Genomic DNA, 13,522 nt, shown 5'->3' with positions numbered 1-13,522 from the left:
AAAAGCTGGATGGCCAGCTGATGGCTCTGTTCTAATGGGAATTCTTAGAGAAGACATGGGTTAGCCTAGATTTACATAAATGTAAAAACCATTCTTAGCTCCAGACCATACAAAAACAGGTAGGGTGGTGGGTGGGAGCCATAGTTTGCCAACTCCAAGTCAAGTGGTCTTGAAGGGCCCTTTAATCTAGGGATCAGTGAGTGACTCTGTGGGGATGTCTTCTGTGTTAAAGTTAAACTTCATAGTTTGGCAATCAGGTATGATCCATTAAGAGGAGTCTCTTGGATATCTTCTAAAATTTGCTGGGAGTCAGGGGACCTGAATTCAGATCACAACTCTATCTCTTATTCCTCTCTTTGTGTGATTTTGAGTAGGTTATCTCTGTTAACTCATCTATAAAATGGAGGAATTTTAGAGTTAGCGGTTCTAAGCACTGTGAACTTTATATATACATACAGAGATATAGACATATACATGTATCTAGCTACCTGTGTGTGTGTGTATGCATATCATTGCATTGCAATGCATTTAGTTTCCTTGTACTCCTATGCATTTTACTTTATACATTTAAAAGCTTTATCCCAAGAAGGGACCTATAGACTTCACTGACCTGCTGCCAAAGGCATCCAGAACACAAAACCACAAAACAAATGTTAAGAAATCCTGGTCTAGACAGCTACAAAGATCCGTTCCAGGTCTAAATTTCATGATAACAACAAGAAAGCTTACTTTTATATAGGTAAAAAGCAGAATTGGAACCTGAGTCTCTTCAGTCCAGGTCCCGAACTCTTTTCCATCTCTATCACACTGACTCATGTTATGCATCAGGAATTCCCCAGGGGATTCAGGGACAACCTCACTTCAAATGGAGAAGTGAAAAAGAAAGTCACTCAGATGATAGCCACTCTGGAAATTATTCAACCGCTTGCAAGGAAACAATGTCTAAAGAATTTTTCGAGAGGATTCCGGGAAAATGGCGGAGTAGGTCAGAAAATTCTGAGCTCTCAAGATTTTCCCCCACAAGAGTTCAAATAGCACCTTAGGGAGGGAGATAAGTAAGGATAGGATCATGATCCGGGTCTTCCTGGGACAATTTGAGAAGATCAGAAGCAAAATCTCAGGCCAAGGTTTGGCCCCATGAAGAGCAAACACCTCCAGACTAGCTGCAAGCCCTGGGGTTGGTTGGTTTGGGAGGCTGAATCCGCTCCAGCAACTTAAACTTTCACCCCCTGGATAGTGAATGAGCCCAGGAAGATTGAGGGAATCTTTGCTGAGAAGGAATGCCAGACCCAGCTGTATGGCGAAGAGCTGGGGGCCAGAAGGAACCAGTGCCTGACTGGTGAGTGCAAAAGCGGGTGTTGAAAGCCTCTGGCTGCTGGCACTTACTGGAGGTTGGAGGTTTGGCTTTGGTTCCAAGTTAGAGACAGCACTGAAGCTCTGGGGCAAGATGCACCATTTCCCAATACCTCTGGGTTACAGGAGATTACAAAAATTAAGCTATTACCACAAAAAAATATACAGGCAAAGGAGAAAGAATCCAATGATAGAAAGCTATTATGGGAATAGAGATGACTGTAGATCATGTTCAGAGGAGGATATTGAACCACCACCACCCCCAAAGAGTAACCTGCCCCAAAAGAATTTCTAGAAGATCTTAACAAAGACTTTAAAAATCAAAATGACAGAGATGGAGGAAAAGCTAAAAAAAAAAATAAGAATAATCCAAGAGAAACCAGAAGGTTATGAAAGGAAAAGGAAATCCAGACTCTTAAGGAAGAAAAAGACACCTTGAAAATTAGAATTAGGCAAAGGGAAGAGAGTGAAATTATAAGAGATCACAAAATAATTATAGAAGAGAAAGTGAAACATTTTATAAGAAAAACAACAGATCTGGAGAATAGATAAAAAGAGAAAATAGAAAAATAATTGAACTAACTTAAAGTTATGATCCGACAAAAAGAATCTTGATACAAACATTCAAGAAATAGTTAAAGAAAATTGTCCTGAAGCATTAGAACAAGGGGGAAAGTAGAAATGGAAAAAAGTCCTTCAACCACCACTTTAAAAAGATCCTATGAGGAAAACTCATAGGAATGTCATAGTCAAATTCTGAAATCCCCAGCTCAAGAATAAAATATTAAAAGAATCAAAATGAAAACAATTTAAATATGATGGAGCCACAATTAGAACCACACAAGACCTAGAAGCAGAGACATTAAAGGACAGCAAGTCTTGGAACACAAGAAGAGTAAAAGAAACTGGGGTTCCAGCCAAGTTAAGTATTATTCTGAATGAAAAAAAAAATATGGACATTCGATCAACTCTCAGACTTTCAAAACTTCATTAAAAAAATCTTGAACTTAATAGAAGATTTGACATATAAGAACCAAAAAAATATAAAGTATATTTATACCAATGACTGATTATGAGGGACTCACAAGGCTAAGCTGTTTACATTTTATACGTGTAAAATGTATGTCTAAGATTCTTATTAATAATTAGTTAGCTTTTAACAAAGATTGAGGTAAACCTAATTACGATATTAATTTAAAAAGTAAAATCATTTAGGAACAATTAAAACTGAGTAATTATTTTATAAAAATGAGGCACAAGAGGAAGAACTGATACAGAGGAATTAGATGGGGAAGAGGGTTAGTAGTTCTAGTAACCTGCTTTCATGGGGAATAGGCTTAAGAAGGAGCAACAAATGTATGTTTAGAAGAATGTAAAAATCTTCTAAATTCAGAGGAAATAAAACGGTAGCAGCATAGGGAGGGGGAGAGGACAAGGGAGGGATCTTTAGAGGGAAGGGTGAGGGAATACATAAATGGGGGGGTACGAAAAGGTGTTTGGATTTTTGGGAATGGGAGGATATGGGGAGGGATCCATGAAGGGGGGTAGGCAAGTAATAAATGGGAGGGCAAGGTAGTGGGTAGAAGTAAAGTAGAGGAGGTAGGAGGGATAGGAAACAAGAGATATGCACAAACATAAAAACAAAGACCAGGAATAGAATATTTGGGGGAAAGTATATGTCTACATATATATATAAATATATATGTATATATGTGAATGTATATATCTATAGCTATAGAGAAACATATCTAAACTTTATTGTCGCTTTCTGGGGGTGTGGGGGGAAGGGAAAAAGAACAAAAAAGCTCATGGCAGAGAACAAAAGAAAACTCACAGGGAAGCAAAGATCGATGGACAATTTTGTTACATATTTTCAATCCTCTCTTACATTCTGCTCTGCATACAACATGCTTTTTTCCTTTCTTACTTTGTATTGAATTTTCATTATTTAAGTTTATGATATGTTTTTGTTTCTTTTCTGTTTTGTATTTGTGTTTTGGCCCTTGAATCCAAAGTTAAAAAATAAAAAGATGGAAGTACTCACCTGGGAGACCCAGGAACCTGCTTCTGGGAGAAGGTATTTTCCTAGAAGTGTTTGTATATTTGTTAATGTTATGTCACTGAAGTAAATATTACTTTGTAAATGTTCAAAACAACAATTTTTCTAAGTACCCCAGGTGTCACTGGTGTTTTCTCACCACCAAGAAATAAAGGTCAGAACATTTGCTGTGACTGACATATGATAGTCTTCGGAGGTTCTTTACAAAAGCGGACATGTTCTCTAACCAATCAAATAAATTAGAAAAATTGTCACAAAATCAAAACGAGTATTTTGAGAGGAGTAACAAAAGGAATGAGGGTAAAAAGAGAAGAAAAGCAAAATTTACAGAGAATCAACTCTAATGTGTAAGTTGGAGAACTAATGTTAATTGAAAACATGGATGAGTTTTGGTAAATTTATTTTGTGGAGTTGAAATGACTATTTTTAGAGGAGCAATGAGAGAATAAAGGGGCAAAAGAGAAGAAAAGAAATAGGAAGAATTCAACGCAAATGACTGAGTTGGATAACTAAGGTTGATTGAAAGCTTGGCTGAGGTTTGGTATATTTATGAATAATATACACACAGGAAAAAATACCATGGAGACAAACCCTTTGGCCCCACAGTGTGCCTTGATTCTGTCTCTGGCTCTGAGTGAGCTCCTTAGATGGTTTTTGTAGCTGGATGCCCCACGGTGGGACCTGCTAAAGTCTTTGGTGAAGGGACAAAGCTCATTGTGACAAGTAAGTGTTTCAGTTATGTTTCCATCAATTTCTAGGCATCCCAGCCATAAAACGAGGTTTAATGCATTTGGGAAAGCAAAAACCCACAGCTGTTGAAGGTCTGTGAGAAAAGTAGGCTATTTTCCAGTAGGGGTGGCTGTGAGGATATGGCTGGAATTAGTGGGAACTGGGAAATCACCTTGTTCTGAAGGGGGTGGATACACGTAGTAAAGGACTATGGCTGGAGGGAAGAGAGCTCCTGCTATTTTGCTGTATCTTTTCATTATTTTAGCATATTGGAAAATGAAACTAATGAACTCCTCTGGATAAAAACAAAAAAAAAACTCAAAAAAACTGACTAAGGTGAAAAATCAAACTTCACTGATTCCTCCAGTCCCTTTGTCTCTGGTATGTCTTTACAGTGTATGTGACTTACGAGTTTCTGCAGTCCTCACCATCAAATCAGCAACTTATGAGGAGCTTCACCAAACATAGCTCAGCTGATTTGGGGATGGTGGACACACAGCGTGCAGCCCATTTTGGAGGAACATACCAGAGCTTGTGACTCATTGGCACAAATTTTAAGAAGCCAAATTCCTCCCAAGAAATGAGGAGGCATCAGTGTAGGATCTTAGTGGAAGAATTTAATGAAATATTGGTGAATGCATTGGCTATTTTTACCCTTCTGGCAGCAGCTCCGTTAAGATGTCACATTCAGTCCTAATGATATAGTAAGTTCTTACAAGAAGCCCTCAGGGCATCAGATCCATCAGCCTCTTCACAGTTCATCATTCCCAATGTAGGTTGTAATTAGTAGGGATTTGGAACAATCCTATTGCCAGCTGGATAGACAAAACAATGGAGAAGGTGGGCATTGAAGGGTAAAGTAAGTGATTAAATGTATTTGTATTTGAAAGATGCTGAAATATGTAGAAAATTCCCAATTATTAGTGAAGTTCAACCTAGGAAAAGGCATGAAAAATCTATAACTCACATAAAACTCACATAAAACTTCAGAAAGCAAAGGCCATTTTGAAAAGACCAACAGAATCATTTCTTCAAAATGCTTTGGATAAGGCACAATACGTTATTACTGGTAAATGTATATCTTGAAATACAAGGTAATGATATACAAAATAAAGTCAACCCCTCTTCTGGAAAACAACTGGTGGGAGGAAAGAGCATCCTTTATCAAGAGAAGGCAGCTTTTCAAACTTAAGACATAATTTATACTTTTGGAAGGAGTATGAGGTAATATGCTCCTGAATAACCTAATGATTTTCTTGAGTATAATTAGGAAAAATGTAAACTTAGAAATTGAGCAGAATTTTTAAGAAAATATTTTATATTCTCCTCAATTACAGTAAAAACCATTTTTAACATTTGGGTTTTTTTTTAAAGTTTTCAATTACAAATTCTAACCCTACCTCCCTTTCTTACCCCCTACGTGAGATGGTAAGCAATCCAATATAGGTTACACATGTGCAATTATCTAAAACATTTCCACATTAATCATATTGTATAAGAAAATTCAAATAGAAGAAAGTGAAAAATAGTATGCTTTGGTATGTATTCAGATAATATCAGTACTTTCTCTGGAGGTGGATAGCATTTTTCATCGGAACTCCTTTGGGATTGTCTTGATTTACTGTGTTTCTGACAATAGCCAAGTCATTCACAGATCTTCGTCGTACAGTATCATTATTCATACAATGTTCTTCTGATTCTGCTTCACTTTGTATCAGTTCCTGTAAGTTTTTCCAGGTTCTTCTGAAATCATTCTACTTGTCATTTCTTATAACACAATAATATTCCATTAAAATCACATACTTCTTCAGCCATTCCCCAATTGATGGGCATCCTCTCAATGTCCAATTCTTTGCCACCACAGAAAGAGCTGCTATAAATATTTTTCTGACCAGCATTTTTGAGAATTTGAAAGCTCTCTATTCATGTTTGAAAGCAAAAGTTGCTGTCTGATTTACTTCCATGGAACACTGATGTGAATGTGGTTTGTTAAAACTTTCCCAAGCATTTGATCCTGTATAAAATTGAATAAATCAGGTGACATTTGAATTAGGTCTAGGGAGAGAAAAACTGGTTTCAGTATCACCTAGAAAAAACATCTGGATGAATTCTAAAGAAATACACAAGCCAGTCAGTTCACAAGAATGGCCCTTCTGAATATCATCTCCCATCCTGAAGGCCAGATTTCCTATACAATTTCCTATTCATCAAAACTGGCGAATATCCAGAAATAATGTGGTAAAAGTTTATAACGGGTTGTCATCTGGAAGAGAGTTTTGCCTTGTTCTGCTGCTTGACCCAATATGGCAAAACTGAGTTGGAAAGAGGCAAATTTCCACCCAAGATAAGGAAGATCTTTCTAACAACTCAAACCATCCAAAAGTAGATGGAACTGCCTTCAGAAGTAGTGGCTGCCTCAGCTGGATGTCCATTTGGGTATGGTATATAGGGAACAGTTTTTCAGTTTGGGGTTCAACTAGATGACTACTGTGGTCTTTTTCAACCTTGAAATTCTGTGAGTCTAAAACAAATGGTGCCCCAAGAAGCCTAAGGGGCATCTTTCCTTGTCCAGGATAGTATTGAGCTTCAGAACTTTCTTAGACCAGCATTAGTGGCACCAAATCAGTTTTTCCAATAAATATCTTTTTGTTCTTTGATTTTCTCTGTAGGTACTGCTATTGAAAAGAAAGCACCAAAATCCATAGTTTTTCTCCCTACTTTGGAAGAAGTGAAGAAGAAAAAATCTGGGACTTACATTTGCCTGCTGGAGGATTTTTTCCCCAATGTCGTTAAAACATATTGGAAAGATGAGCAGTCACGCTCGCTGGATGCACAGCTTGGACCTATCACTAAGGTCAATGGTTCATACTCGCAGGTCAGTTGGCTGACTGTGCAAGAAGACACCCAGCCTAAAAATCTTATCTACTACTTCCAACATGAGGAATCGGGCATAGAACCTGTGGCAGTTCGTCTTCCTTCAATTTCGGAAGGTATGTACTCTGATCTCAGGAGCAGGGAAACAAAGTTCCATATTTCTGCATGTTGACTCTTCTCTCTCTCCAAGAGCTTTCCATTAGCAGAATCAAGAATTGGCCTCACTGTCATTCAAAGTTCTGCCCAGCCTCCCAAAGTCAATCACCAATAATGCATTAAATACTTACAGTATGCCAAGCATACTAAATACTGCAGTTAGAAATTAGAAATTCAAAGAGCCCCTGCCTTCAAAGAGTTTATATTTTCATGGGGGAATTTAGACAGAAAGTGAGAGAGAGAATAGGAAGGAGGGAGGGAGGGAAGAAAGGAGGGAGAAAAGAGGGGGAGGAGATAGGGGAAAGAAAGAGAGACAAAGAGAAACAAAAACAGAGACAGTGAGAGACAGAGAGAGAGAAAGTAAAACATACAGATAAGCCCCCTAATTGTTATAACTGAATTACCTGGTCAATAACGATACTGAAAGGACCAGACAGGACTGGGACAGTTACATCAAAAGACATAGGTAGACCACAGAGTCCTATACCAAAGTAAGTTCTTTTATTTCTTTCAAAAAAGAGTGACTTTTGATAAGTCTTCCCTCCTTTTAGTCCATGAACATATCCAACTCTTTTTCCCACACGTTACATTTCATCTTCCATCCAAACAAACCACTAAGAGAAAAGCAGAGACATCTAAGATTCACATAACGATAGGTTAAATCCTTTCATCTGGTATGTGAGCTCAGCACAAAGATCTCATATCAAATATTTGCACATCAAGCTAGTGGGGCTGAGATTCTGTCCTCCCATTGTGTTTCAGTAAATTCTGGGGGAGGCAAAGGCAAAATCCTCTGTGTACACAGGACTTCATCTACATCTACATCTACATCTACATCTACATCTACATCTACATCTACATCTACATCTACATCTACATCTACATCTACATCTACATCTACATCTACATCTACATCTACATCCATAGAAAGACCAAAGGGCACTGGACTCAGCACCCAGCTCTAGCACTTACTCATTATATGCTCCTCTCCAGACCTTCGTATCCTCATCTGCAGATTGTAGAGGGATGTAACATCTTCTCTACCTTTTCAAGGAACAAAGGGCCCTTTGGGATGTCAAATTTTTTGAGACCTCTATATGAGAGTCATTTTATTATTAATATCAATTCACAGGTTTAAAAAAATCAACAATTACAAAGCACTTATTATTTCCCAGGTACTGTTCTAAGAGCTGCAAAATATAGAATAAGTAAAAGCTCTGAATTCAGTGACATTTAAGTGAATTTGTATATCATTGTATTTATTAACTGTGAGACCAACTGTTCATTTAGTCTACGGAAGGTGTATTGAGTACACATTTGGGTTTGCAGACCACTCAGAAGAACTCCAAGTTTGCTCATGTCTTTGGAGCCTGCCTTCCGGGAACCACTAGACAAGGCAATCTCCCAAGGTGCTTCCTGCTCACAATCACCGATTACATGGACACTTATACACCAAAGAGAAAGTGAAAAAAATGTAGAAATATATCTTCGCTAGGAGATCACATGGATGTCTTGGCAGATCTCACAATCCCACCCACAGGGAATCAACCATTAGAATTTGCTGACTGGAATGTCTCGTACTCCCAGCTGCTTTGCAGTTGTTGCTCCAAACCCTCAACTCATAATATCAGAAGAAGTTCAGTCCACTTCAATCCAAAAGCAATCTATCAAACTACTATGAATCAGACACTTTGCAAAGTACTGGAGATACAAAGACAACATGGAGAATAGCCCTTGTCCTCAAGGGGCTTATGTTCTGTGGAAGGGAGGCTATAAGTATATGCCTACTCACTAGGGAAGGGAGAGAACCCCAACAGTGAGGGAGACCGAGGAAGGTTTTAATACAAAAATTCAAAGGGTGAGGTGGGAGTCCGTTTCAGTCACGAGGGGCAGCTGATGCACAAGTAGGAAGATGGAGATGTGAGTTCATGGAACAATAAGCAGGGAGTTTGGGTCCTGGTACATAGCATGCAAGCCTTTCTTTGGTACCTCCCTCCACTGGAAAAAAATCTCTACATTGGACCTATCACTATATATACACACATATATGTCTACGTCTGTGTGTATACATATATAATATGCACATACATAATATATATAACAGATATAATATATATATAATATACATACGCATATATTTGAGAGAGAGTGGCTTCATGGTAGACCTAGCCTTGGAAGCCAGGAAGACTTGAGCTCAGTGTTGCCTCTGACCTTTACTGACCATGTGACTCTGGACAAATCAATTAACTTCTAAAACTGTAAGTTTCAGAGGGGAGCCAGCCTGCTCTGGCAGGGGAAACTTCCTTCCCTGGGCATTTTCTTGTCAATAATATCACAGGTCCAATCCCTGTCCTTATACTGGTTTCTATCTCTTCTGGTCATAAAATTCCTACAATTCTCAGTAACAAACCCCAAGACCTGGTGATGGTGTGGCTCATGCATCATCACCAGTCAGTTTTAATTGGTTGATCCCCTGGTGTGAGATCTGTCAAAGTGGGTATTTAGGATCATAAACAAAATACAACTTTTAAATGTTGCTTCTCAGATAAATAACAAGCTCCTGGGGAGCCTGATTTCCCTTCTGTCTCTACATCTCTGGTGCCCAGTAGAGTGAACAGGCATAGAATAGATGTTTTATAAATGCTTGTTAATGGATTGGTGGCCCTTTTCTACACCAGACAGGATACCACCACCTTATCCTATGTTAGAGACATCCAAGGAGTGCAGATGGTTTCCAGCTCCCATTGTATCACAATCTACTTTTTGAAATGAATGTGACAATAGCTTAATCATAGCAGAGAGATGGAGTCTTTCTTTACACTTTTACCAGCTTTTGTCAGACTTGGACAGACGTCTTAGGAGAAAAGTGTCTAGGTATGGAGGGGAAGAGGGACTAGAAATGGTCTGCTGAGTCTGTGTCTGCTTTTGAAGGGATGAGACAATGTGGAAGAAAGTCCATTGGGTCTGAGGTCAGAGGACCTGAGCTTGAATTCCGTCTCTGTCACTACCAGTATTACTTGACACAAGAGGTTTATCTCTGGACCTCAGTTTTCTTATCTATAAAATGGAGGCATGAGGTCCCTCCCAGTTCTAAATCCATGCTCCATATCCAAAATCCTATTTTTAACAGAACTTCATATTTTCCCCCATGATACCTTCTCTTGCTATGTTTGCCCAGATGCAAAGTGAAGGGAAGAAATCTAGGTGTTTCACACCCACATGGATCCCTCAAGTTGCTCAAGGCCTTTGACCTCAAATTAACCTCAGTCCTTGGGCTTGGGAGGGTTGGAATTTTTTTTTACCATCATGTTGGGTTTTGTCTTTTTGCCTGAATAATACTCTCATGTCTGCTCTTCATTCCATTGCATTAAACTGAGCTTTATTCAAGGTCTGCATTAGGTGGTTCAGTTTTGTCTGATTACTGACTAGTTAGCTAATAAAATGAATTCGATGGCTTTTTTCTATCGACACAGTCTATGAGCCCCAGAGGCAGGAGGAGTTTGCAGTAGAGATGAGGAAAGGAGAGGGGCAATGCTGGTCATTTCCCCGAATACTGGCTCAGAATTGGGTTCTCTCCTTTGGGTTCCAGTGACTCATTCTTGTAAATGTACTTACCACTTTGGTTTTCATAGGTGTCCATTTTTTACATAGATGTGACTTTCAGAAACAACAAGGAAACCAACCCTGAGTGTCCCTTATACAAGGAAGTTGTTTTTAATGAAAACATCCAAAGAATCCCCAGACATTGCTTTTAAATGCATCTCATTTGTCACTTCAATGAATTGACTGATAAAAAGGTCACAAGAAACTCCCTAAAAAACAAAGAAATTTAGTAGAAAATCATGTTTAGTTGAAGTTGGTCAAGGGAAACCTCTCTGCCAGACCATTCTTGGTAAATAAATGGCTTCCTTATCAAGTTTGATTTTTTTAATCTGATCTGTACCAGGACAATTTCTTCCATTTGTCCTTTGTTGTTCATTCTTGTCACTCTGCTGTTCGCTACTTTCCAAGCGTAGAGACACAAAATTCCATAAGCATGCCCAGCACACAGGACAGGACGATGGGAAGGATGCTTGATTTGCTAGCAGAAGACCCGGGTTCAAATCCTGGCTCTGTCACTTGTGACCTGGGACAATTTGCTTCACTTGTCTGGACCTTGGTTTCTTTGTCCATAACATAAATAGGTTGGGTTACTGCGGTTCTAATTTATTTTTATTCATGGACCCCTTTGGCAGCCTGGAGAAGGCTACAGACCATTTCTCAAAATTATGTTGTTAAGTGCCTGAAATGGAACACATAGGATTACAAAGTAAAGCAACTGTACTGAAATATACTTCTTTGACAAAATAAGTTCACAGATCCCAGGTTAAGACCACTGTTCTAGATGAATGTTAAGGCCTCCCTTTAGTACAAGTGGCCATGTCAGCTTGGTGGAGTGTACTGGCCAAATATTGAAGTGAAGGATGCATGCTTCAGCATTTTCCCAATGAAATGTCTGCCTCAGTTGACCTCTAGCCGCCCAATGGCATGTAACAATGCAATGAAGATTTGTTCATTTGAATTGTTAAATTAGGTTGGGAGATTAAATTCTAAGAAAACAACAGTCATTTAATGATCATGTAAGAGTGAAAAAGGGTACCCATCAGTTTACTCCCTTCAAGAGTGATTTGATCAGGGACTGTGGGCACGAAGACTGAACAATCCCTGCCCTAAAGAAGCTTGCATCCCACAGGAGCAACGTACACAGATAAGTCAATGCCAGGGGCATAAACCATCATGCAAAGTCATTTCAAAGGGAAGTTTCATGGTGTCAGTATCATGGAGCCCACACGAACCGAACCAGGGCTAGTGACTTTCCACTTAAGAAATCCATTGTTTTAATGGTTGAGTCCAACCCTTGAAGGGAGGATCCCATGCGTGGTGTCCTAGCATCTGGCAGGAATCCTGTTTACTCAGGAGACAAGCACTTTGTTGTTCTGACTGGGCCAATTGATCTCCAAGCTCTCTTCCAACTCAACACGTAGCACATGGCAGGCACTTAGTAAATGTGTAGTGATTGACTGATTCTACCATTCCCTGAATGAATGATTTTTTTTTGATTCAAACACTCAGACCATCCGTGCATGTAGCTAACACAAAGTCCTTGAAGGAGACACCAATTTGTCTGTTTAATTATCTGATAAAATATTTCCTGCTTGGCACATCAGTCCCACCATGTGTCCAAAACCCAATGGAACTGAATATAATGAAGGAATGAATGAGAATAGAAAAAAAATCACCTGATAAGAATCTTGCCAGAATCCTGTGGTTTTCTCTGAATGGATGTTTTTCTATTAGAATAAACATATGTGTGTAGCTAACTAAATAGAAATTTTTTCTGATTTTTCTCCTTTTTCTAGTTTTCAAAGAAAATCACTCTTCAGATCACTGTAACAAAACTGACGGTAGGAGAGGTAAGTTTCCCATTAACTTGTTTTCTGGGCTGTAGGGAGTCTTTATCATGATCAGCTCAGCTTTGTACTTCTGGTGATTGGGGGAGGAATGGAAGCTTCCTGGGATCCAGAACAAGACACCCGATGCTGCAGGGAAATGTGGAAGACTGGCTTGTCCATGTAAGGACACTTCCTTCCTATCATAATCTAACTGTGCAAAGTCTGGAATCTAGGGCTTCTGGAGCCAGAAAGATTGGAAGTGTTTGACTGATGGGAGCTTGGGAAGCAGCTGGCCTGGGAGGTCCAGGATGGAAGGCATCCTAGACCTTTCCCCGAGAATCACCCCAGGTGTTGGTCAACCCAAAGCAACAAAGTTGAGTTAATGACCTCGTTTCCCAGCTGTAGCACTGACTAATGGTGTGTGAATATGGTTGAGTCACTGAAGCCCTCTGGGTCTCCACTTCTTAGTGGAGAAAATGTCGTGCTTGTAGTCAGGAAAATGCAGTCATATCCTGGACAAGACTAACAGCTTGATGCTTGTCAGGCTGCTTAGCTTTTCTGAATGTCAGTTTTCCCTTCTATCCAATCAGGACATCGATACCTGGTCTCACAGGGATTTTTAGGAAAGCATTTTATAAACCTCATTTCCTCTCTGTAGGACATTGGTTAGGTCCCTTCCTTTGCCTAGGTCTCCATTTCCTCATTGTAAAATGGGGGAGAAGGTGAAGGGGATGATATCTAAGATTCCCTCTAGATCTGAATCCAATGAAAACAGTCTGGCTCTATTTGCCTTCATGCACTTGTTTATGGGGCGGTATCTCTGTCACATCAGCCAAGTGACATAGAATCATGGGCCATTAGAGGGGGACGGGATTCAGAATCATCCTGGTACAAATCCTCATTTTATGGGTGAAGTCAC

The 13,522-nt window shown here is 39.3% G+C and overlaps 1 gene segment (V, D, J or C); it reads left to right on the top strand.

The window, feature by feature from the left end:
* The window catches only part of LOC140497748 (T-cell receptor gamma chain C region DFL12-like), a 41,011-nt gene that overhangs the window by 25,135 nt on the left and 2,354 nt on the right, over positions 1–13,522 (top strand). Inside the window, 2 exon segments of the C gene segment in view lie at positions 6,811–7,131; positions 12,571–12,624. Coding sequence covers positions 6,811–7,131; positions 12,571–12,624 — 375 coding nt within the window.

Source organism: Notamacropus eugenii, chromosome 3 (genome assembly GCF_028372415.1).
Source record: "Notamacropus eugenii isolate mMacEug1 chromosome 3, mMacEug1.pri_v2, whole genome shotgun sequence".
Taxonomy (NCBI): Eukaryota; Metazoa; Chordata; class Mammalia; order Diprotodontia; family Macropodidae; genus Notamacropus; species Notamacropus eugenii.
This window is presented reverse-complemented; position numbering and strand designations above follow the sequence as displayed.